Source organism: Aotus nancymaae, unplaced genomic scaffold (assembly GCF_030222135.1).
Source record: "Aotus nancymaae isolate 86718 unplaced genomic scaffold, 86718_ANA_hifiasm-v0.15.2.pri h1tg000028l, whole genome shotgun sequence".
Taxonomy (NCBI): domain Eukaryota; kingdom Metazoa; phylum Chordata; class Mammalia; order Primates; family Aotidae; genus Aotus; species Aotus nancymaae.
Window position 1 is genome coordinate 32,468,953 of NW_026988441.1, and position 21,550 is coordinate 32,490,502.

Genomic DNA, 21,550 nt, shown 5'->3' on the forward strand with positions numbered 1-21,550 from the left:
TATGATAAACTTCACATACTTACCAACTTATGCCAGATGTTTTTAAAAAAGGAAAATGGAATAAAGGCATTCTAGCTGATAGTAATTTATTATGTTTTAATTTATTTTTTTGATACACAGTCTCATTCTGTTGCCCAGGCTGGAGTGCAGTGGCATGATTTCAGCTCACTGCAACCTCTGCCTCCCGGGTTCAAGCAATTCTCCTGTCTCAGCTTCGCGAGAAGCTGAGGTTATAGGTGCCCTCCAACATGCCCGGCTAATTTTTGTATTTTTAGTAGAGACAGGGTTTCACCATGTTGGTGAGGCTGGTTTCGAACTCCTGACCTCAAGTGCTGGAATTACAAAGGAGTGAGCCACTGCATCTGGCTAAGACCATCGTATCTGGTCTCAAACTACCTTCCCAAAGTGCTGGGATTGCAAAGGAGTGAGCACCATATCTGGGCAAGAAATTTAAAAAGTAGTTTTTCACAAAAGAGAGAAAGGTAAAATAAATATATAATGGGTAATATATGCACCGTCTTCCACACGAGGCCCATAGGAAAAATCCTACAGTTACCAATGTATCAGTATTCAATAGTCTCTTTATTCAGAAAACAACTGAAAAACCATATACAAATTAAAACAAATTGTATATTAAAAATACACTTCTACTAACACTGGTCTTTAAGTACAAGAAAAAAATACACTTCAATTTACCCATAAATCAAGACATTAAGAGAAATAGAAAAGTTTTACTAATTGATTTAATGAGAAAACACAACCTTTTAAACTTTTGACTACTGCTTAAAGAGTTCTTACAGAATTATCTTGCTTCCAAGATTTCTTGCAAAATAAGTCACAATTCATACGTAGTCCAGACATGTACTTGAAGAATGAGCCACTGATAAAAAATGCTTTTAACTTTTTTTTGGTGTGTGAGACGGAGTCTTGCTCTGTTGCCCAGGCGGGATTGCAGTGGGGCAATCTCGGCTCACTGCAGCCTCTGCCTCCCAGGTTCAAATGATTCTCCTGCCTCAGCCTCCCAAGTAGCTGGGATTACAGCCGCATGCCACCACAACCAGCTAATTTTTATATTTTTAGTAGAGACGGGGTTTCACCATGTTGGCCAGGCTGGTCTCAAACTCCTGACCTCAGGAGATCTGCCCGCCTCGGTCTCCCAAAGTGTTGGGATGACAGGTGTGAGCCGCCATGCCTGGCCTTAACTTTTATAACATCTTTCATGGTGTGAATTATCTGGAGCATTATACAGTCAGAAATTGCTTAATCATGTTCCAAGAAATGTGTTGTTAGGTGATTTCCTCATAGTACAAACATCACAGAGTGAATTTACACAGATCCAGACAGTACGGCTACAAGGCGTCTGGATTATACGGTACAGCCCAGTGCTACTAGGCTATAAACCTGTACAGCATATTATTGTACTGAACACTGCGGGGAATTGTAACAAAATGTTAAGTAGGAGTCTAAACATATAAATTACACAAAGTAAAAATGCAGTATAAGAGGCAAAAAAAGATGCACCTGCATAGGATGCTTACCATGAACACAGCTTGCAGGACTGGAAGTTGCTCTGGGTGAGTGAGTGAGTGGTGAGTGAATGTGAGCTTCTAGGACGTTACTGTACACTACTGCAGAATTGATAAACATTGTACACTTAGACCACACTACATTCATAAAAGCACCTTTCCCTCAATAATAAACCTTAACTTACTGTACATTATTTTCTTTATAAACTTTTAAAAAAAACTTTGACTTTGTAATAATTTAGCTTGAAACACATCATACAGCTGTACAAAAATATTTTCTGACAATATTCTATAAGTTTTTTTCTATTAATTTATTTTTATTAAAGACTAAGACACAAACACACATTAGTCTAGGACTACACAGGGTGAGGATCATCAGTATCACTGTATTCCACCTCCACATTTTGTCCCGCCGGAAGACGTTCAGGGGCACTCACACACATGCAGCTGTCATCTCCTATCATAACAATCCCTTTCTTTCCTGGAATATCTCCTTAAGGACCTGCCTGAGACTGTTTTACAGTTAACTGTTAAAAAAATAGGAATACATTCTAAAACAGTATTGTAGATATATAAACCAGTAATATAGCCATTTATTATCAAGTATATATTGCACATAATGATATGTGCTGTGTAATTTTTTTTCTGAGATGGAGTCTCGCTGTGTCGCCCAGGCTAGAGTGCAGTAGCAGATCTCAGCTCACTGCAACCTCCACCTCGTGGGTTCAAGTGATTCTCTCCTGCCTCAGCCTCCCAAGTAGCTGGGACTACAGGGCACCACTACACCCAGCTAATTTTCATATTTCTAATGGAGACAAGGTTGCATCATTTGACCAGGCTGGTCTTAAACTCCTGACCTCAAGTGATCCTCCCACCTCAGCCTCCCGGAGTGCTGGGATAACAGGTGTGAGCCACCGCACCTAGCCAATTTTTTTTTTTTCTTTTGATACAGAGTCTCACTCTGTCACCCATGCTGGACTGCTGTCCCGTGATCTTGTTCCACTATAGCCTCAAACTCCTGGGCTCAGGCAATTCTCCTGCCCCAGCCTTCCACGTAGCTGGAACTACAGGGTGTGCTACCACACCTAGAAAATGTTTTTATTGTTTGTAAAGATGGGGGTCTATGTTGACCAGGCTAGTCACAAACTCCCAGCATCAAGTAATCCTACTGCCTTAGTCTCCCAGTGTTGGGATTACAGGTGTGAGCCACCATGCCCAGCTGTTGTACTTTTATACAACTGGAAGTGCAACAGGTTTACACAAGCATCACCATAAACACTTAATGTGCTGCGCTGTGGTGTTACTACTGCTACTAAATTGCAGGTGGCAGAAATGTTTTAGCTGTTATATAATCTTAAGGGGCCACCAACTTATACATGGTCCATTACTGACTGAAACACGATTATGTGGTACCTGACTGTACATGAATTATCCTGTATCTCGCTTTCTATATCACTTACATTTATAGGATTTCTCTCTTCAGTGGGAATTTTCATAATTTTGAAAGTATCTGTTAGAATTGAAAACTTTCCCCTATTTCTCACATATATAGAGTTTCTATCGAGTGTGCATTCTCATATGTTTTTGCAAGGACGTGGATAAACTGAAGGCTTTACCGCATTGCTCACATTCAAGAGGTTTCTCACAACTGTGAATTCTTTCATGTCTTTGAAAGGAACTGTGAAGACTAAAGGCCTTCCCACATTCTTTACATTTATAGGGTTTCTCTCCAGTGTGCATTCTCATGTGTCCTTGAAAGCTTGTGGGATAAATAAAGGCCTTCCCGCATTCCTTACATTCATAAGGTTTCTCCCCAGTGTGAGTTCTTTCATGGATCTGAATGTAACTGGAACAACTAAAGGCTTTTCCGCATTGTTTACATTCAAAGGGTTTCTCTCCGGTGTGAGTTCTTTCATGTGTTCGTAACGCACTAGGAAAAATGAATGCCTTCCCACAGTCTCTACATTTATAAGGTCCGTCTCCAGTGTGTGTGATCATGTGTCTTCGAAAGTTTTCGAGAGAAATGAAGGCTTTTGCACATTCCTTACACTCATAGGGTTTTTCTCCAGTGTGATTCCTCTCGTGGATTTGCAAATCTAGAGGATAATTGAAGGTTTTTCCACATTTTTGACATTCGTAGGGTTTTTCTCCAGTGTGAGTCCTTTCATGTATTCGAAAGTAACTAGTCCTACTAAAGGCTTTCCCACATTCTTTACACTTATAGGGTTTCTCACCAGTATGGACTCTGAGGTGTACTCGAAAGGCTGGGCGCGCACTGAAAGATTTCCCACATTCTTTACATTTATAGGGCTTCTCTCCAGTGTGAGTTCTTTCATGAATTTGAATGGAAGTGGAACATCTGAAGGCTTTACCACATTGTTTACATTTATAGGGTTTTTCTCCAGTGTGAATTCTTTCATGTACTCGTAAAAAACTGGGGAAAATGAATGCCTTCCCACATTCCTGGCATTTATAAGGTCTGTCTCCGTTGTGCGTTATCATGTGTGTTAGAACACTTGTGTGGGAAATGAAGGCTTTCCCACATTCCTTACACGCATAGGGTTTCTCTCCAGTGTGAGTTCTTTCGTGTATTCGAATAGAACTGGGACAACTGAAGGCTTTCCCACATTTTTTACATTCATAGGGCTTTTCTCCAGTGTGAATCCTTTCATGAATTCTAAGTGAACTAGGACAACTAAGAGCTTTCCCACATTGCTTACATTCATAGGGTTTTTCTCCAATGTGAGTCCGTTCATGTGTCTGAAAGGGTTGATGATATATGAAGGTTTTTCCACATTGTTTACATTTATAGGGTTTTTCTCCAGTGTGACTCCTTTCATGTCTTTGAAAGGATTTGAGATAACTAAAGGCTTTCCCACATTCCTTACATTTATATGGCTTCTCAATTAGCTCATATCCAGTGTGAGACCTCATGTGTCTAGTAAGGGACGAACGACGCATGAAGACTTTTCCACAGACGGTACATTCATCTAATTTTACTCTGGCAGTCTTCTTGGTCACACTGAGATTGGGACTGAAGGTTTCTCCACATTGACTACCTTCTTTACTTTCACAGAGTCTCTCTACCATATGGCTTCTGTAAAAAATTGGAAGCACAGTAATACTGGTTGAGTATTAATGATTTTACATTTATTATCAGGTAGTAGAACTAAATTTCTTTTTTTTTTTTTTCTGAGACAAAGTTTTGCTCTTGTTGCCCAGGCTGGAGTGAAATGGTGTGATCTCAGCTTACTGCAACCTCCACCTCTGGGGTTCAAGTGATTCTCTTGCCTCAGCCTCCCAAGTGGCTGGGATTATAGGCATGTGCCACCATACCCAGATAATTTTGTATTTTTAATACAGATGGGGTTTAACCATGTTGGTCAGGCTGCTCTTGAACTCCTGACCTCAGGTGATCCACCCTCCTTGGCCTCCCCAAGTACTGGGATTACAGGCATGAGCCACCACTCCTGGCAGCAGAACTAAATTTTTATCATTTTCAGGGAAATAGTTTTCTGCCCCGTCTGAATTGGATTTTTGTTGTCTTGTTTTTTTGAGACAGAGTCTTGTTCTTGTGACCTAGACTGGAGAGCAGTGGCATGATCTCGGCTCACTGCAATCTCTGCCTCCCAGGTTCAAGTGATTCTCTTGCCTCAGCCTCCTGAGTAGGTGGAATTGTAGGCGCCTGCCACCATACCCAGCTAATTTTTGTATTTTTTTAGTAGAGATGGGGGTTTCACCATGTTGGGCAGGCTGGTCTTGAACACCTGACCCCAGATGATCCACCTGCCTCAGCCTCCCCAAGTGCTGGGATTACAGGCGTGAGCCACCGTTCCCAGCTGAAGTGTTTGAAAATGAATATACTCAATGTTCTCCAAGAGGGCTTGTGTCACTGATAGCTATTATGAAAACAATAATATTGATATATGGTTTTTGTTTTGTTTTGAGACAGTCTTGCTCTGTTGCCCATGGAGTTCAGTGATGGAATCATGGCTCACTGCAGGCTTGATCTCCTGGGCTCAATCCATCCTCCCACCTCAGCCTCCCTTGTAGCTGGGACTACAGGTGTGCATTACCATAACCAATTGATTTTTCTATTTCTTGTAGAGATAGGGTTTTGTCTTGTTGCCCAGACTGGTTTCAAACTCCTGAGCTCAAATGATCTGCCTATGTTGGCTTCCTAAAGTTATATATGAGGCTTTAAAATACTGTTTCCCAGGCTGGGCATGGTAGCTCATGCCTGTAACCCCAGGACTTTGGGAGGCTCAGAGGGGTGGATCACTTGGGCTCAGGAGTTTGAGACCAGCCTGCCCAACATGGTGAAACCCCGTCTCGACCAAAAAATACAAAAATTAGCCTGGTGTAGTTGTGTGCACCTATAATCCCAGCTACTCAGGAGGCTGAGGCAGGAGAATTGCTTGAACCCAGGGTGTAAAGGTTACAGTGAGATGAGATCATACCACTGCACTCCAGCTGGGTGACAGAGTGAGACTCTGTCTCACAAAATAAATGAACAAACAAAAACTGTTTCCAAGGACAATATTTTTCTTTCTTTTTTTTTTGAAATGGAGTCTTGCTCTGTTGCACAGGCTGCAGTGCAGTGGTGCAGTCTTGGCTCATTGCAACCTCTGCCTCCCAGGTTCAAGTGATTCTCCTGCCTTAGCCTCCTGAGTAGCTAGGATTATAGGTGTGTGCCACCATGCCCAGCTAATTTTTGTATTTTTAGTAGAGACAGCGTTTCACTATGTTGGCCAGGTTGGTCTCAAACTCCTGACCTCTGGTGATCCACTCGCCTCAGCCTCCCAAAGTGCTGGGATTATAAGCATGAGCCACAGTGCCCAGCCCAAGTACAGTATTTTTGAATCAGTGGACATCTGTGTCACTTGAGAAAATAATTTTGTTAAACATTTTCTGACAATAAATAAATTTGGGACTCGGTGGCTTACACCTGTAATCCCAGCACTGTGGGAGGCTGAGGCAGGTGGATCATCTGAGGTCAGGAGTTTGAGATCAGCTTGGCCAACATGGCAAAACCCTGTCTCAACTAAAAATATAAAAATTAGCTGCGGGTGGTGGCACATGCCTGTAATCCCAGCTACTCAGGAGGCTGCGGCAGGAGAATCACTTGAACCTGGGAGGTGGAGGCTGCAGTGAGCTGAGATCATACCACTGCACTCCAGCCTGAGCAACAGAGCAAAACTCCCTCTCAAGAAAAAAATAATAATAACAAAAATAAAGAAATAAATACATTTGGAGCTGAGCTTATTTCTTGTTTTAAAAGTGTCCTGACATTTTTAAGATTCTTTCAAGAACACTGCTATCTCTTGTGAGTGCAACTCACCTTAGATTTTTCCCCTGGTTTTTGTGCTGATCTTCAATGTTCTGGTCTTCCCATTTTTTCCCTAAAGTATAGATCCAGAATAATCATAATAAATTGTTAAAAATCATACAAATATTATTAGATTCGAGGTTCAAAATGAGCTGTATCTCCCTGAGTGGTCTGAAAAAAATAAAGAGCCGTAACCATGCCTGGTTTATTTACTAAAGTATTCCCTTTTCAGATTCCAAATCCCGGAATAGTGATAATGAGCAAGAAATGCTAGTTCTCTAACTGACTATATGAAAAATGATGTCAGCTGGGTGTGGTGGCTAACGCCTATAATCCCAGCACTTTGGGAAGCCAAGGCGGGTGGATCACCTGAGGTCAGGAGTGAGACCAGCCTGGCCAACATAGTGAAACCCGGTCTGTACTAAAAATTCAAAAATTAGCCGAGCGTGGTGGCAGGTGCCTGTAATCCCAGCTACTTGGGAGGCTGAGGCAGGAGAATCTCTTGAACCCGGGCGGCAGAGCTTGCAGTGAGCTGAGGTTGCACTACTGCACTCCAGCCTGGGGAACAGAGCAAGACTCCATCTCAAAAAAAAAAAAAAGGAAAAAATGATGTCATCCTTACCTATGGAGGCCAGGTTCTTGAATGTTTCCTGCATCACATCTCTGTAGAGTTTCTTCTGTGAAGGAGCCAGCAGGGCCCATTCCTCCTGGCTGAATTTCACAGACACATCCTCAAAAGCCACTGAGTCCTGAAACAGCCAATATATGTAGAGGAGAATGGGTGAGATTGACAAGGATGAGAGGTGTACTCAATTCATAAGAAGTTCCCCCATGATTTTGTGGTCTCCACACATTTAGTGTATGACTCAATTGTTAGAAATTTAACAGCACCTTGAACACAAAACTTACAGCTACATCTTTACTGTGATCACTATAAGTCTTATTGCTCTCCAATGGTAGTGTCTAGTTCGACTTGTAAAGAAAAATGAAAGAGGCCAGGCACGGTGGCTCAAGCCTGTAATCCCAGCACTTTGGGAGGCCGAGGCAGGTGGATCACGAGGTCAAGAGATCGAGACCATCCTGGTCAACATGGTGAAACCCCGTCTCTACTAAAAATACAAAAAATTAGCTGGGCATAGTGGCGCATGCCTGTAATCCCAGCTACTCAGGAGGCTGAGGCAGGAGAATTGCCTGAACCCAGGAGGCGGAGGTTGCGGTGAGCTGAGATCGCGCCATTGCACTCCAGCCTGGGTAACAAGAGCGAAACTCCGTCTCAAAAAAAAAAAAAAGAAAAATGAAAGAAATACTATACAAGCACCTGACACCATGCCCAGCTAATTTTTTTTTTTTCTTTTCTTTTTTTTTTGAGATGCAGTCTCACTCTGTCACCAGGCTGGACTGCAGTGGTGCAATCAATCTTGGCTCACTGCAGCCTCTGCTTCATGGGTTCAAGCGATTCTCCTGACTCAGCCTCCCGAGTAGCTGAGACTACAGGCATGCACCTCCATGCCTGGCTAATTTTTATATTTTTAATAGAGATGGAGTTTCACCATGTTGACCAGGATGGTCTTGATCTCTTGGCCTTGTGATCTGCCTGCCTAGACCTCCCAAAACGCTGGGATTACAGGTGTAAGCCACCACGCCCAGCCTAATTTTTGTATTTTTAGTAGAGATGAGGTTTTGCCATGTTGGCCAGGCTGCTCTCGAACTCCTGACATCAAGTGATCCACCCATCTTGGCCTCCCAAAGTGTTAGGATTACAGGCCTGAGCCATTGTGCCTGGCCTTTTTTATTTTCTTTTTGAGGCATAGATGGTCTTGCTCTGCTGCCTAGGCTTGGAGTGCAGTGGTACAATCACAGCTCACTGGAGCCTAGACCTCCCAGGCTTAAGGAATCCTCCAACCTCAGCCTGCTGAGTAGCTGGAACTATAGGAACACACCACTACACTTGGCTAAGTATTTTGTGTGTATTTTTTGTAGAGATGAGCTTTGCCATGTTGCCCAGGCTGGTCTCAAACTCCTCAGCTCAAGTGATTCACCAGACTTGGTCTCTCAAAGTGCTAGATTACAGGTAAGATCTTCAGTTCTTTATGAGATCAACTCTTATTTCTTGTTTGTTTGTTTGTTTGTTGTTTTCTAAGAGACAGGGTCTCGCTCTGTCACCCAGCCTCAAGTGCAGCAATCATAACTTACTATAGCCTCAAACCCCTGGGCCCCCAAGAGATCCTCCTGCCTCAATTCACAAGTAGTTAGGACTATATATGTGCACCACCACACCCATCTAATTAAAAAATTTTTTGGGGGGCCCGGCACGGTGGCTCACGCCTGTAATCCCAGCACTTTGGGAGGCCGAGGCAGGTGGATCACGAGGTCAAGAGATCGAGACCATCCTGGTCAACATGGTGAAACCCCATCTCTACTAAAAATACAAAAAATTAGCTGGGCATGGTGGCACGTGCCTGTAATCCCAGCTACTCAGGAGGCTGAGGCAGGAGAATTGCCTGAACCCAGGAGGCGGAGGTTGCGGTGAGCCGAGATCTCGCCATTGCACTCCAGCCTGGGTAACAAGAGTGAAACTCTGTCTCAAAAAAAAAAAAAAAAAATTTTTTTTTGTTAGAGATGGGGTTTTGTTATGTTGTCTGGGTTGATCTTGAACTCTCAGCCTGAAGCGTTCCTCCTGCCTGGGCCTCCCAAAGTGTTGTGATTACAGGTAAGAATCACCATACCCAGCCCATAGCCTAATTTCTTATTATCCAAATCATTCAGCATTCCTTAAGATGTGGGATTACACGAGGTGAAGGTTTTAGTAAGTAAATACACTTTGAGAATCTTCTATCCCCTTTGTTATACATGAGAGGCCAGGAGGCTTGTGGAAACCCAACTTGTAAAAAGGTCTAGCTGCCCATATTGTCCTGAAGTATTTGAGGCCATTTAGAAGCACTCAAGATTCTGCTGGCTGAATGGAAATACTCTTTTAGAGATGTATTAATTTCAACTTGTTTCTGATATATATATATCCCTACGTGTTGGGATTATAGGCATGAGCCACCAAGCCTGGCTATGTGTGTAATATTTATCACAGATGCAGTTTTTCCTTTTACTTTCTGTCCCATTTCATGAGGCTAGGAGGTTATTGGGAAGACAGAGCTCAGGCACAGGAAGAGGACACTAACTTAGACCTTCACAAAATCCTTATGCCCATGAGCCTCAGAACTGCTTCCAACAATTTTTATTACACAAACATATACAAATTGAGATAAAATGTCAGAGGAGCACTTTCTGGAAGATCCATAATCATGGAATCTGGGCTTTGCTGACCTCGAAGAATAGGCTGAGAGTATCAATTTGCAGGGGACTTCATTGATGGCCACAATGGTCTGATGGTGAATTTGCCTATGATTATAAAATTATGTAACAGATAATTTCATACCTCCAAAAGAACATAAAATCTCAGCTGGGTGCAGTGGCTCATGTCTATAATCACAGCACTCTGGGAGGCCAAAGTGGGCCAATCACCTGAGGTCAGGAGTTTGAGACCAGCCTGGCCAACATGGTGAAACCCTGTCTCTACTAAAAATACAAAAATTAGCCGGATGTGGTGGCAGGCACCTGTAGTCTCAGGTACTTAAGAGGCTGAGGCAGGAGAATCGCTTGAACCTGGGAGATGGAGGTTGCAGTGAGCTGAGATAATGCCACTGCACTCCAGCCAAAAAAAATAAATATTTCTTGTATAGCCTTTTAATAAAAAGAAAAAAGAAAAAAAGGTTCATCCCCTTGATAATTAGGAAATAAATGTCAAATAGTTCCCACTTCATACTGAGTAGGAAGACAAAACTAGTCGATTAAGAAAACTCTAGTGTTGATGACTACAGAGGACAATTATGTACAAATCAAGGACCTACTGATACACTGCACCACTTTTTTTTAAGTTTATAAATTTAAACTTTACCATGATCCAGTAATTTTTATCCAACTACCAGAGAATTTATTATGCATTTGCACTTGGAGACTGAAACAAAAAAAAGTAAGAGCATTATTTTCTACAAAGCAAACACAAACAAAAACAAAACCGTGAAAAAGCCTAAACCCCACAACCTTAGAATGAACAGCCTGGGCAGATGTGGTGGCTCACACCTGTAATCCCAGCACTTTGGTAGGCTGAGGTGGGTGGATTATGAGGTCAGGAGATCGAGACCATCCTGGCCAACATAGTGAAACCCCGTCTCTACTAAAATACAAAAAATAAGCCGGGCATGGTGGCATGTGTCTGCAGTCCCAGCTACTTGGGAGGCTGAGGCAGGGGAATCACTTGAACCGGGGAGGCGGAGGTTGCAGTGAACTGACTGCACTCCAACCTGGTGACAGAGTGAGACTCTATCTCAAAAAAAAAAAAAAAGAAAAGAAAAAAAAGCTTAAGAGCTTCTGCACAGCAAAAGAAACAATCATTAGAGTGAACCAGCATCCAACAGAATGGGAAAAAATTTTTGCAATCTACGCATCTGACAAAGGGCTAATATCCAGAATCTATAAAGAACTAAAGCAGATTTACAAGAAACAAACGAACAAACAAACCCATTCAAAAGTGGGCGAAGGATATGCACAGACACTTCCGAAAGAAGACATACGTGAGGCCAACAAACATATGAAAAAATGCTCATCATCACTGGTCATTAGAGAAATGCAAATCAAAACCACATTGAGATATCACCTCATGCCAGTTAGAATGGCAATCATTAAAAAATCTGGAGACAACAGAGGCTGGAGAGGATGTGGAGAAATAGGAACACTTTTACACTGTTGGTGGGAGTGTAAATTAGTTCAACCATTGTGGAAGACAGTGTGGTGATTCCTCAAGGATCTAGAAATAGAAATTCCATTTGACCCAGCAATCCCATTACTGGGTATAGCCCAAAGGATTATAAATCATTCTATTATAAAGACATATGCACACGTATGTTCATTATGGCACTGTTTACAATAGCAAAGACCTGGAACCAACCCAAATGCCCATCAATGATAGACTGGACAAAGAAAATGTGGCACATGTACACCATGGAATACTATGCAGCCACAAAAAAAGATGAGTTCATGTCCTTTGTAGGGACATGGATGAATCTGGAAACCATCATTCTAAGCAAACTGACACAAGAACAGAAAACCAAACACCACATGTTCTCACTCACAGATGGGTATTGAACAATGAGAACACATGGACACAGGGAGGGGAACATCACACACAGGGGTCTGTTGGGGGGTGAGGGTCTAGGGGAGGGACAGCAGGGAGTGGAGAGGTTGGGGAGGGCTAACATTGGAGAAATGCCTGATGTAGGTGACAGGAGGATGGAGACAGCAAACCACCATGGCATGTATGTACCTATGCAACAATCCTGCAAGATCTGCACATGTACCCCAGAACTTAAAGTACAATTTAAAAAAAAAAAATAGAGAGCCTGCAGCCTCAGATACCAGCACGTGAAAAATAGAGGTCAAGAAATCACCAGAAATTTATTTATTCACTTATTTATTTATTTATTTATTTAGAGTTGGAGTTTCTTTCTTGTTGCCCAGGCTGGAGTGCAGTGGCACGATCTCGGTTCACTGCAGCCTCCATCTCCCAGGCAAGCAATTCTCCTGTTTCAGCCTCCTGAGTAGCTGGGATTACAAGCATGCACCACCATGCCTGGCTAATTTTTTGTATTTTAGTAGAGATGGGGTTTCACGATGTTGGCCACGCTGGTCTTGAACTCCTGGCCTCAGGTGATCCACCCACCTTGGCTTCCCAAAGTGCTGGGATTACAGGTGTGAGCCACTGTGCCTAGCCTTTATTTTATTTTTGAGAAAGGGTCTCGCTGTTGCCCAGGGCAGAGTACAGTGGTGCAGTCACAGCTCACAGCATCCTCGACTTCCCAGTCTCAAGTGATCCTCCCACCTCAGTCTCCTGAGTAGCTGGGACTACAGGCATGCATCACCATGCCTGGCTAATTTTTTAATTTTTTGTAAAGATGGGTCTCACTGTGTTGCCTAGGCTCCAAAAAATCCTTTAAGGGTAATTCCATTACTACTAATTAAATGTTCAAAGGAGGCAAAAATTTTTTTTTAAACCACCTGCATGAACTCAAGGGTGAAAAGGCAAAAATTTAAAAAAAACAATATTTTGAAAAAGAATAAATAGTTGGCCAGACATGGTGGCTCACGCCTGTAATCCTAGTACTTGGGCACCTAGTACCCAAGGTGGGTGGATCACCTGAGGTCAGGAGTTTGAGACCAGCCTGGACAACATGGTGAAACCTCGTCTCTATTAAAAATACAAAAAATTAGCTGGGCATGGTGGTGTGCACCTGTAATCCCAACTACTCTGGAGGCTGAGGCAAGAGAATCGCTTGAACCTGGGAGGTGGAGGTTGCAGTGAGCCGAGGTTGCACCACTGCATTCCAGCCTGGGTGACAAGAGCAAAACTCCATCTCAAAAGAAAAAAAAAAAGAATAGATGGTTAAGGTATAAAGAAGAACTGAAGAATCAGCACGGTGGTCATCTACAGGATGAGATGGAGTTGAGCCAGGCAGGTGAACATGAGGAGACCCTGAGGAGCTCCCCAGTGCCTATTTCTGAGTCTTGATATTCCCAAGGATGTTCATATTGTCAGTAAAATATGCTACAAAGTATCTTATTATTCTCTTCTGAATATATTCCATGATAAACAATTTGTACATGTTTGTTTGACCTGTTATATGGCAATTTGTTTTAAGTCAGAGTTCTGGCCATAAAAATTGGAAACGTGTCTAATTAGAAAAAATTAGAAACGTGTCTAATTAGAAAAAATTAGTTACATAAGGCCACCATCATAGGTAACTTTTAAGGAGTGTAATGAACTGATATAAAAATATCTCAAAAATGTATCCATAGAACAATTAAGTGTGGTACAATATATATACACCATCTTATCTTTTTTGAGACAGGATGCTGCTCTCTTGCCCAGGCTGGAGTGCAATGGCAAAATCACAGCTCGCTGCAGCTTGAACGTCAAGCAATACTCCTGCTTCATCTTCCCAAGTACCTAGGACTATAGTCACATGCCACCACACTGGCTCATTTTTGTATTTTTTGTAGAGGCAGGGTCTCTTCCTGGGGCTCAGGCTGCTCTTGAACTCCTGGGCTCAAGCAGTCCTCCCCTCTCTGCCTCCTGAAATGCTGGAATTACAGTTGTGAGCCACTGGGCCCATAACAGTTAGGGAAAAGCCATCTTACCTTTTCTCTAACTGTTGGGGTCACCTGCAAAGGCAGGTGCATCCCCATGGAAGGTTGGTTCAGACATCAAAACTGATGCTGCTGACACCGCACATGTCCCAATATGGTATGAAAGGGCTTATGAATAGTTTCATAATTGAAGTCTCTGTGGAGGGCAAAGTAGGCTTCTCTGATAAGTATGAACCATCTTGAGAGATCAAAGAAAGGAGCTGGCCGGGTGTTTTTTTTTTTTTTGAGACGGAGTCTTGCTCTGTCGTCCTGGCTGGAGTGCAGGGGCATGATCTTGGCTCACTGCAATCTCTGCCTCCTGGATTCAAGCAATTCTCCTGCTTTAGCCTCCCTAGTAGCTGGGATTACAGGCGCCCACCACCACACCCGGCTAATTTTTGTACTTTTAGTAGAGACAGGGTATCACCATGTTGGCCAGGCTGGTCTCCAACTCCTGACCTTGTGATCCACCCACCTCGGCCTCCCAAAGTGCTGGGATTATAGGTGTGAGCCACCACATCCAGCCTGGCCTGAGTTTTTAATTGAGGTTGGGGGTGGGCTAGGATGAGAGCTCACACACTAAAAGTAGAGGCTTGTGTGAAATGACTCTGGCTCTGCCAAATAAGGGAGAACACAGGCTTGTCTCTGTGCAGAAGTGGAGCATAAGGGAAACAAGGAAGGATGAGGCTTTTAGGCTATCAACAGTCAATAATCAAAAAACAGGCCGGGTGTGGTGGCTTATGCCTGTAATCCCAGCACTTTGGGAGGTTGAGGCAGGCAGATCATGAGGTCAGGAGTTCGAGACCAGCCAGGCCAACATGGTAAAACCTCGTCTCTACTAAAAATACAAAAATTAGCCAGGCCTGGTGGCAGGCACCTAAAATACCAGCTACTTGGGAGTTTGAGGCAGGAGAATCGCTTGAACACAGGAGGCGAAGGTTGCAGTGAGCCAACATGGCATTGCACTCCAGTCTGGGTGATAGAGTGAGACTCCTCTAAAAAAAAAAATAGAGTCAGGGGCTGGGCACAGTGGCTCATGTCTGTAATCCTAGCACTTTGGGAGTTCAAGGTGGGTAGACTGCTTGAGCAGCCTGGGCAATATGGTGAAACCCCATCTCTATAAAAAAGGCAAAATTTAGGCTGGGCACGGTGGCTCACGCCTGTAATCCCAGCACTTTGGGAGGCTGAGGCGAGTGGATCACCTGAGGTCAGGAGTTTAAGACCAGCCTGACCAACATGGTGAAACCCTGTCTACTAAAAATACAAAAAATTAGCTGGGCGTGGTAGTGGGTGCCTGTAATCCCAGCTACTTGGGAGGCTGAGGCAGGAGAATTGCTTGAATCCAGGAGGCGGAGGTTGCTGGAGTTTACTGAGATTGAGCTATTGCAGTCCAGCCTGGGCAACATGAGCAAAACTTCATCTCAAAAGAAAAAAAAAAAAAGGCAAAATTTAGCCCCGCATGTGACATGTACCTGTAGTTCCAGCTACTCAGGAGGCTGAGGTGGCGGTTGCAGTGGGCTGAGATTGTACTACTCCATTCCAGCCTGGGTGATAGAGTGAAACTCTGTCTTAAAAAAAAGAGTTCCAGTAGCTAGAAAGGACATAGTTTAGTTGAAAGGCAACAATTGGGTTTAATTAAAATCCATGGAATGCTTCATCCAACAGAACAACATACGTTCTTCTCAGGTTCACGTGGAACATTCACAAAGATAAACCATGTTGTGGACAAAACATGGTTTTGAAAGAATATACATTATATAAAATATGCTCTCAGGCCACCATGGCATTAATCTAGAAATCAGTAACAGAAGAACAGTTAGAAAACCATCAATTATTTGGAAATAAAACCCAACACAGTTCTAAATGCAAATCAAAAATGTTTCAAGAAAAATTAAATTTGTGCTGGGTGCAGTGGCTCATGCCTGTAATCCCAGCACTTTGGGAGGCTGAGGTGGGTGTATCACTTGAGATCAGGAGCTCAAGACCAGCCTGGCCAAAATGGTGAAACCCTGTCTCTAATAAAAACACAAAATTAGCCAGGCGTGGTGGTGCATGCCCATAGTCCCAGCTACTCAAGAGGCTGAGGCAGGAGAATTGCTTGAGGAGGTGGAGGTTGCGAGAGCCGAGATCATGCCATTGCACTCTAGCCTGGGCAACAAGAGTGAAACTCTGACTCAAAAAAAAAAAAAGCAAAAATTAGCTAGGTGGTGGTGGCATTTGCCAGTAATCTCAGCTACTTGGGAGGTTGAGGCAGGAGAGCTGCTGCTTGAACCCAGGAGGTAGAGGATGCAGTGAGCCAAGACTGCATCACTGCACTACAGCCTGGGTGACACGGTGAGACTCTGTCTCAAAAAAACAAAAAAATTAAATTTGAATTAAATGAAAATAGAACTTATCAATGTGGAATGCAACAAAAACAGTGCCTAAGTGAAATTTATACTAAACTCTCACGCACCCACAAAAAATGTATACATAAATCTTACACCTTCCACAAAAATTAAGCCCAAATCAATTACAGATGTAAATTTAAAATGCAAAACTATCTACTTGGCTTTGGTGATGAATTTTTAGATAAACCACCAAAAGCACAATTTATGAAAGGAAAAAATAAGTTTCACTCCATTAAAATGAAAACCTCGTACTCTATGAAAGCAAGTGTTAAAAGAAAAAAAATAAAAGGCACAGACAGAGTCTTGCAAATTTTCACAAAAGCACTTATCTGATTAAGGACTAGTATTTAAAGTAAAGATCTCCCCATTTTTTCTTTTTTCCTTTTTTTTTCTTTTTTTGAGATAGAGTTTCGCTCTTGTTGCCCAGGCTGGAGTGCAATGGTGCGATCTTGGCTCACTGCAACCTCCGCCTCCCAGGTTCAAGTGATTCTCCTGCCTCAGCCTCCCGAGTAGCTGGGGTTATAGGCATGCGCCACCATGCCCAGCTAATTTTGTATTTTAAGCAGAGATAGGGGTTTCTCCATATTGGTCAGGCTGGTCTCGAACTCCTGATCTCAGGTGATCCACCTGCCTTGGCCTCCCAAAGTGCTGGGATTACAGACATGAGCCACTGCGCCCAGCTTCCTTTTTTTTTTTTTTTTTTTTTTTTTGATGAGATGGAATTCAATGACTCGATCTCAGCTCACTTCAACCTCCACCTCCTGGGTTCAAGCGATTCTCCTGCCTCAGCCTCCCAAGTAGCTGGGACTACAGGCATGCGCTACCATGCCCCACCTAATGTTTTTTTATTTTTAGTAGGGATGAGGTTTTACCATGTTGGCCAGGCTGGTCTCAAACTCCTGACCTTGTGATCTACCCACCTTTGCCTCCCAAAGTGCTAGGATTACAGGCGTGAGCCACTGTGCTCGGCTTCCTTGTTTTTCTTTTTCTTTTTTTTTGAGACAGTCTTGCTCTGTCATCCAGGGTGGAGTGCAGTGTATCGATCCTGGCTCACTGCAACCTTTGCCTCCTAGGTTCAAGCAATTTTCATGCCTTAGCCTCCCAAGTAGCTGGGACTACAGGGGTGCGCCACCACACTGGGCTAATTTTGTTTTTTTCCAATCCTGTGGCAGCTCCAGCCCTGGCCTCAGCCCACCACTCCTCAGCCCCACTGCCTGGCAGCCTAAGTGGCCTCACATGAACCGCCATACCTGGCCTCCTTTTTTTTTTTTTTGAAACAGGATCCATTATGTTGCCCATGCTGGGCTTGTACTCCGCACTGAAAGCAATCCTCCCGCTTTAGCCTCTGGAGTAGCTGGGGTGACAAGTGTGTGCCACCATGCCTGTCTCCAAAGAACTCTTAAATCTCAACAATAATAAGACAAATGACCCAATGAAAAATTGGCAAGAGACCTAAACACACACCTCACCAATGAAAGATACACAGATGGCAAATATACATATGAAGAGATGCTCCACATTATATGTCATTAGAGAACTGCAAATAAAACTGAAGATATATCACTTACACTTATTAGAACGGACAACGTTCAAAATACTGAGAACAGCAATGGATAGCAAAGATGTAGGCAACAGGAATCCTGATTCCTTTGCCGGTGGGAATGGGAAATGGTAGGTCCACTTTGGAAGATAGGCAGTTTCTCACAAAACAAAACGTTCTCTTACCAGAGGACCACATTCTCTTATCACATTCCTTGCTATTTACTTACATGAGTTGAAAACCACTGTTTACACAAAAACCTGCTGATGAATATTTATGGGAAATTTCTTTATAACTGCCAATTTTAGGACTTAACTAAGATATCCTGCAACAGGTTTATGGATAAACAATCTGTGGTACAATCTTATGATGAAATACTGTTCCATGGTAAGAGAAATCAGGTATCAAGCCATGAAGACACAGAAGGACCTTCAAAGTACATTGCTCAGTGAAGGATGCCAATCTGAGAAGGCTACATCCTGAATAACTCCAAGTGTATTACATTCTGGAAAATATAAAACTGTAAGACAGCAACAATATCTTTGGATGTCAAGAAGTTGTGGGAGGCCAGGTGCAGTGGGAAGCCAAGGTGAGCGATCTACTTGAGCCTGGGAGTTTAAGACCAGCCTGAGCAACATGGTGAAACCCCATCTCTACAGAAAAATACGAAAATTAACTGGGCATGGTGGCACACACATGTAGTCCCAGCTATTCTGAGGAGGCAGGAGGATCACCTGAGCCCAGGAGGTAAAGGCTGCAGTGAGCCATGATCACATACCACTGCACTCCAGCCTGGGAGAAAAGGAGTGGGACCCTGTCTCAAAAAGAAGTTAAACATGGGAGACTGAGGTGGGAGGATGGCCTGAGTCCAGGAGTTCCAGACCAGCTTGGGCAACAGAGTGAGACACTGTATTTAAAAAAAAAAAAAAAAAAGGCCAGGCCCAGTTGCTCACGCCTGTAATCCCAGTACTTTGGGAGGCAGAGGCAAGTGGATCACCTGAGGTCAGGAGTTCAGGATCAGCCTGACCAACATGGAGAAAGCCTGTCTTTACTAAAAATACAAAATTAGCTGGGCGTGGTGGCACATGCCTGTAATCCCAGCTACTCAGAATCACTTGAACCCGGGAGCCAGAGGTTGGTAAGCCAAGATCATGCCATTGCAATCCAGCCTGGGCAATAAAAGCAAAACTCTGTCTCAAAAAAACAAAAACAGAAGTTAAATATATTCCGAAGCTTGGACCTAGACTCTCCCAGCTTGAAAAATGTAACCCCTAGAGTGGGTCGGTCCCTGGTAATGGAGGATAGGAGCACCTGATCAGCAAGGAACTACGAGAGCTCCACACCTCCTTCTCTCCTTTGGTAGCAAAGAAACATTAGCTTCCCCAGGTTTCCATTTTCCAACATGGTGATAAAAATAGAAAAAAATTAGCCAGGCATGGTGGCGCATGCCTGTAATCCCAGCTTCTCAGGAGGCCGAGGCAGGAGAATCACCTGAATCCGGGAGGCAGAGGTTGCAATGAGCCAAAGTTGCACCACTGCACTCCAGCCTGGGCAACAGAGCGAGACTCAGTCTAAAAAAAAAAAAAAAAAATCTAGCAGAATAACTCAAACACAGTGTTTATGTATAAAGGAAGTAAGAAAATTTTAAGGCACTTTTGCTAACAACAAGAAAACCCACTACTACTTTCAGAAAATGATAATGTCGGGCCGGGCATAGTGGCTCATGCCTGTAATCTTAGCACTTTGGAATGTTGAGGCTGGAGGATTGCTTGAGCCCAGGAGTTCAAGACCAGCTTGAGCAACACAGCCAGACCCCATCTTTAAAAAGAAAAGAAAAGAAAAGAAAATGATAATGTCACTTAATTATTTCCATGGCAGGGAACAGTTTGCTAAAGTATTACTCATATCTGAATGCTTCTAGGTGTTGCAAGTTTAAGTCCTGGAATACCGTTTGAAATCATCAAACTGGCCAGGCACAGTGGCTGATGCCTGTAATCCCAGCACTTTGGGAGGCCAAGGCAGGTGGATCACCTGAGATCAGGAGTTCGAGACCAGCCTGGCCAACATGGTGAAACCTTGTCTCTACTAAAAATACAAAAATTAGCTGGGCATGGTGGTGGGCACCTGTAATCCCAGCTATTCAGGAGTCTGAGGCAGGAGAATTGCTTGAACCTGGGAGGCAGAGGTTGCAGTGAGCCGAGATTGAGCCACTGCACTCCAGTCTGGGCAACAGAGTAAGACTCCGTCTCAAAAAAAAAAAAAAAAAAAAAGAAAGAAAAGAAAATCATCGAACTAAAAGAACAGACCTCAGAACTCAGAAACATATTCCATGTGGTCAGGCGAATAACAAAGAATTTTTAACACGTAATACTGGGATTTTTTTTTGAGATTCATTTCTTTTTTGGTCTCTTTGGAAATATTTTATACTGTCTCTCAAGTTCTTCTTATGCCATATATTTTATATTTATCGGAAAAATTACATTCAAGTGAATATATCTTTTCAAGGTCATAAACCTAAGGCGGGACAGTGCCAATCTGAAACTGTGCTGAAAGGAGAGATCACCCAAGAATGTTTACAAAAAGGATTCTCAACCCAAAGGAGTTCCTATAGGATATCTGTGCCCTGGAAAGATGCCAGGATGAGAGGCACAGCATTTTATGCAGAGTAGTTCCAAGTGAATAATTTTCCTGATTTTTCTCTCATGTAAAATATCCACAAACAAGAATTAAATCTTTTAAAAGAGGCATCCATCGGAAAAAAGATTTTTAAAATACTGCGTGTGTTTGAAATGCACCACGCAGGACAAAGAGTTGGTGATGATGTTTTCCATTGGAGGGGGAAGTAGGCGTTTGGGAATGCGGGGAGGGATCTGGAAATCCAGGGATTTATGAGCCGCCGTAGGAGGAGCTAGGCTAGGGGACAGGGTAGTGGATTTGAGGCTCTGCTTCCAACATCTTTGGAAGACGCAGGGGGAAATCGCCTTTGGGAAGAAAGTAGGGACTGGGGACCCCACAGACTGCAGCTCCTCTCACACAAACCCCATACACAAGGTGGGACTCTCCCATGACCCTCCCGTGGTTCCTGCAAAATGTGGGAAAGCCGAGGGGCTGCGGGCGCGGAGCCGCCCAGAGGGGGCTCCGGGGCTGGGACCGCAGTCGCCGCGCAGGGACGGGACAGGATGGTTGGAGTCCCGGCTGCCAGCCCAGCCCACACTGCGGCCGGCTGGAGATGACCATGGGGAGGCCCGGGTCCCACGACAACGGCCGGTTCCAACCAGTCCGACCCTGCACACTCACCATTTTCCGGCCTCAGGGGTGTCCCGGTGTCGTCCCTACGGCTCACGCTGCCAGCACAGGGTACAGCGTATCAGATGCAGGTAAATAGCAACCTGACGCATCAACTGGCCAGGAGACCCTAAACTGAGCACAATCCGATCGCATAGTGACGTAACACGCATTTGCGCAGCGAAGCGGTACCCTTCTTTCCGGTGTCGCCTCTGATTGGGCAATTAATACAGCCCCTCCCCCTTTT

General features: G+C 43.7%; 1 protein-coding gene across 2 annotated transcripts; it reads right to left on the reverse strand.

Moving 5' to 3' along the window:
- Positions 1 to 561: 561 nt before the first annotated feature.
- On the reverse strand, positions 562 to 21,453 carry ZNF791 (zinc finger protein 791). Of its 2 annotated transcripts, XM_064381802.1 has the most exons (4): positions 21,316 to 21,453; positions 7,478 to 7,604; positions 6,868 to 6,928; positions 562 to 4,623 (listed from the first exon to the last, which is right to left on the reverse strand). In XM_064381802.1, exons 1-4 carry the CDS (start codon positions 21,316 to 21,318, stop codon positions 3,084 to 3,086), a joined length of 1,731 nt encoding a protein of 576 aa, XP_064237872.1. In that variant the 5' UTR covers positions 21,319 to 21,453; the 3' UTR covers positions 562 to 3,083. The 2 variants fall into 2 exon arrangements, with proteins under 2 accessions (XP_064237872.1, XP_064237873.1); XM_064381803.1 differs by lacking the exon at positions 6,868 to 6,928.
- Between the last annotated feature and the right edge of the window lie 97 nt (positions 21,454 to 21,550).

What these genes read in the sequence shown, in the direction of transcription:
- ZNF791 (XM_064381802.1), bottom strand. An exon ending in CAAGAACCTGGCCTCCATAG is followed by an intron (nt 6,929 to 7,477) that starts GTAAGGATGACA and finishes TCTATACTTTAG; the next exon opens with GGAAAAAATGGGAAGACCAG. An exon ending in AACCAGGGGAAAAATCTAAG is followed by an intron (nt 4,624 to 6,867) that starts GTGAGTTGCACT and finishes AATTTTTTACAG; the next exon opens with AAGCCATATGGTAGAGAGAC.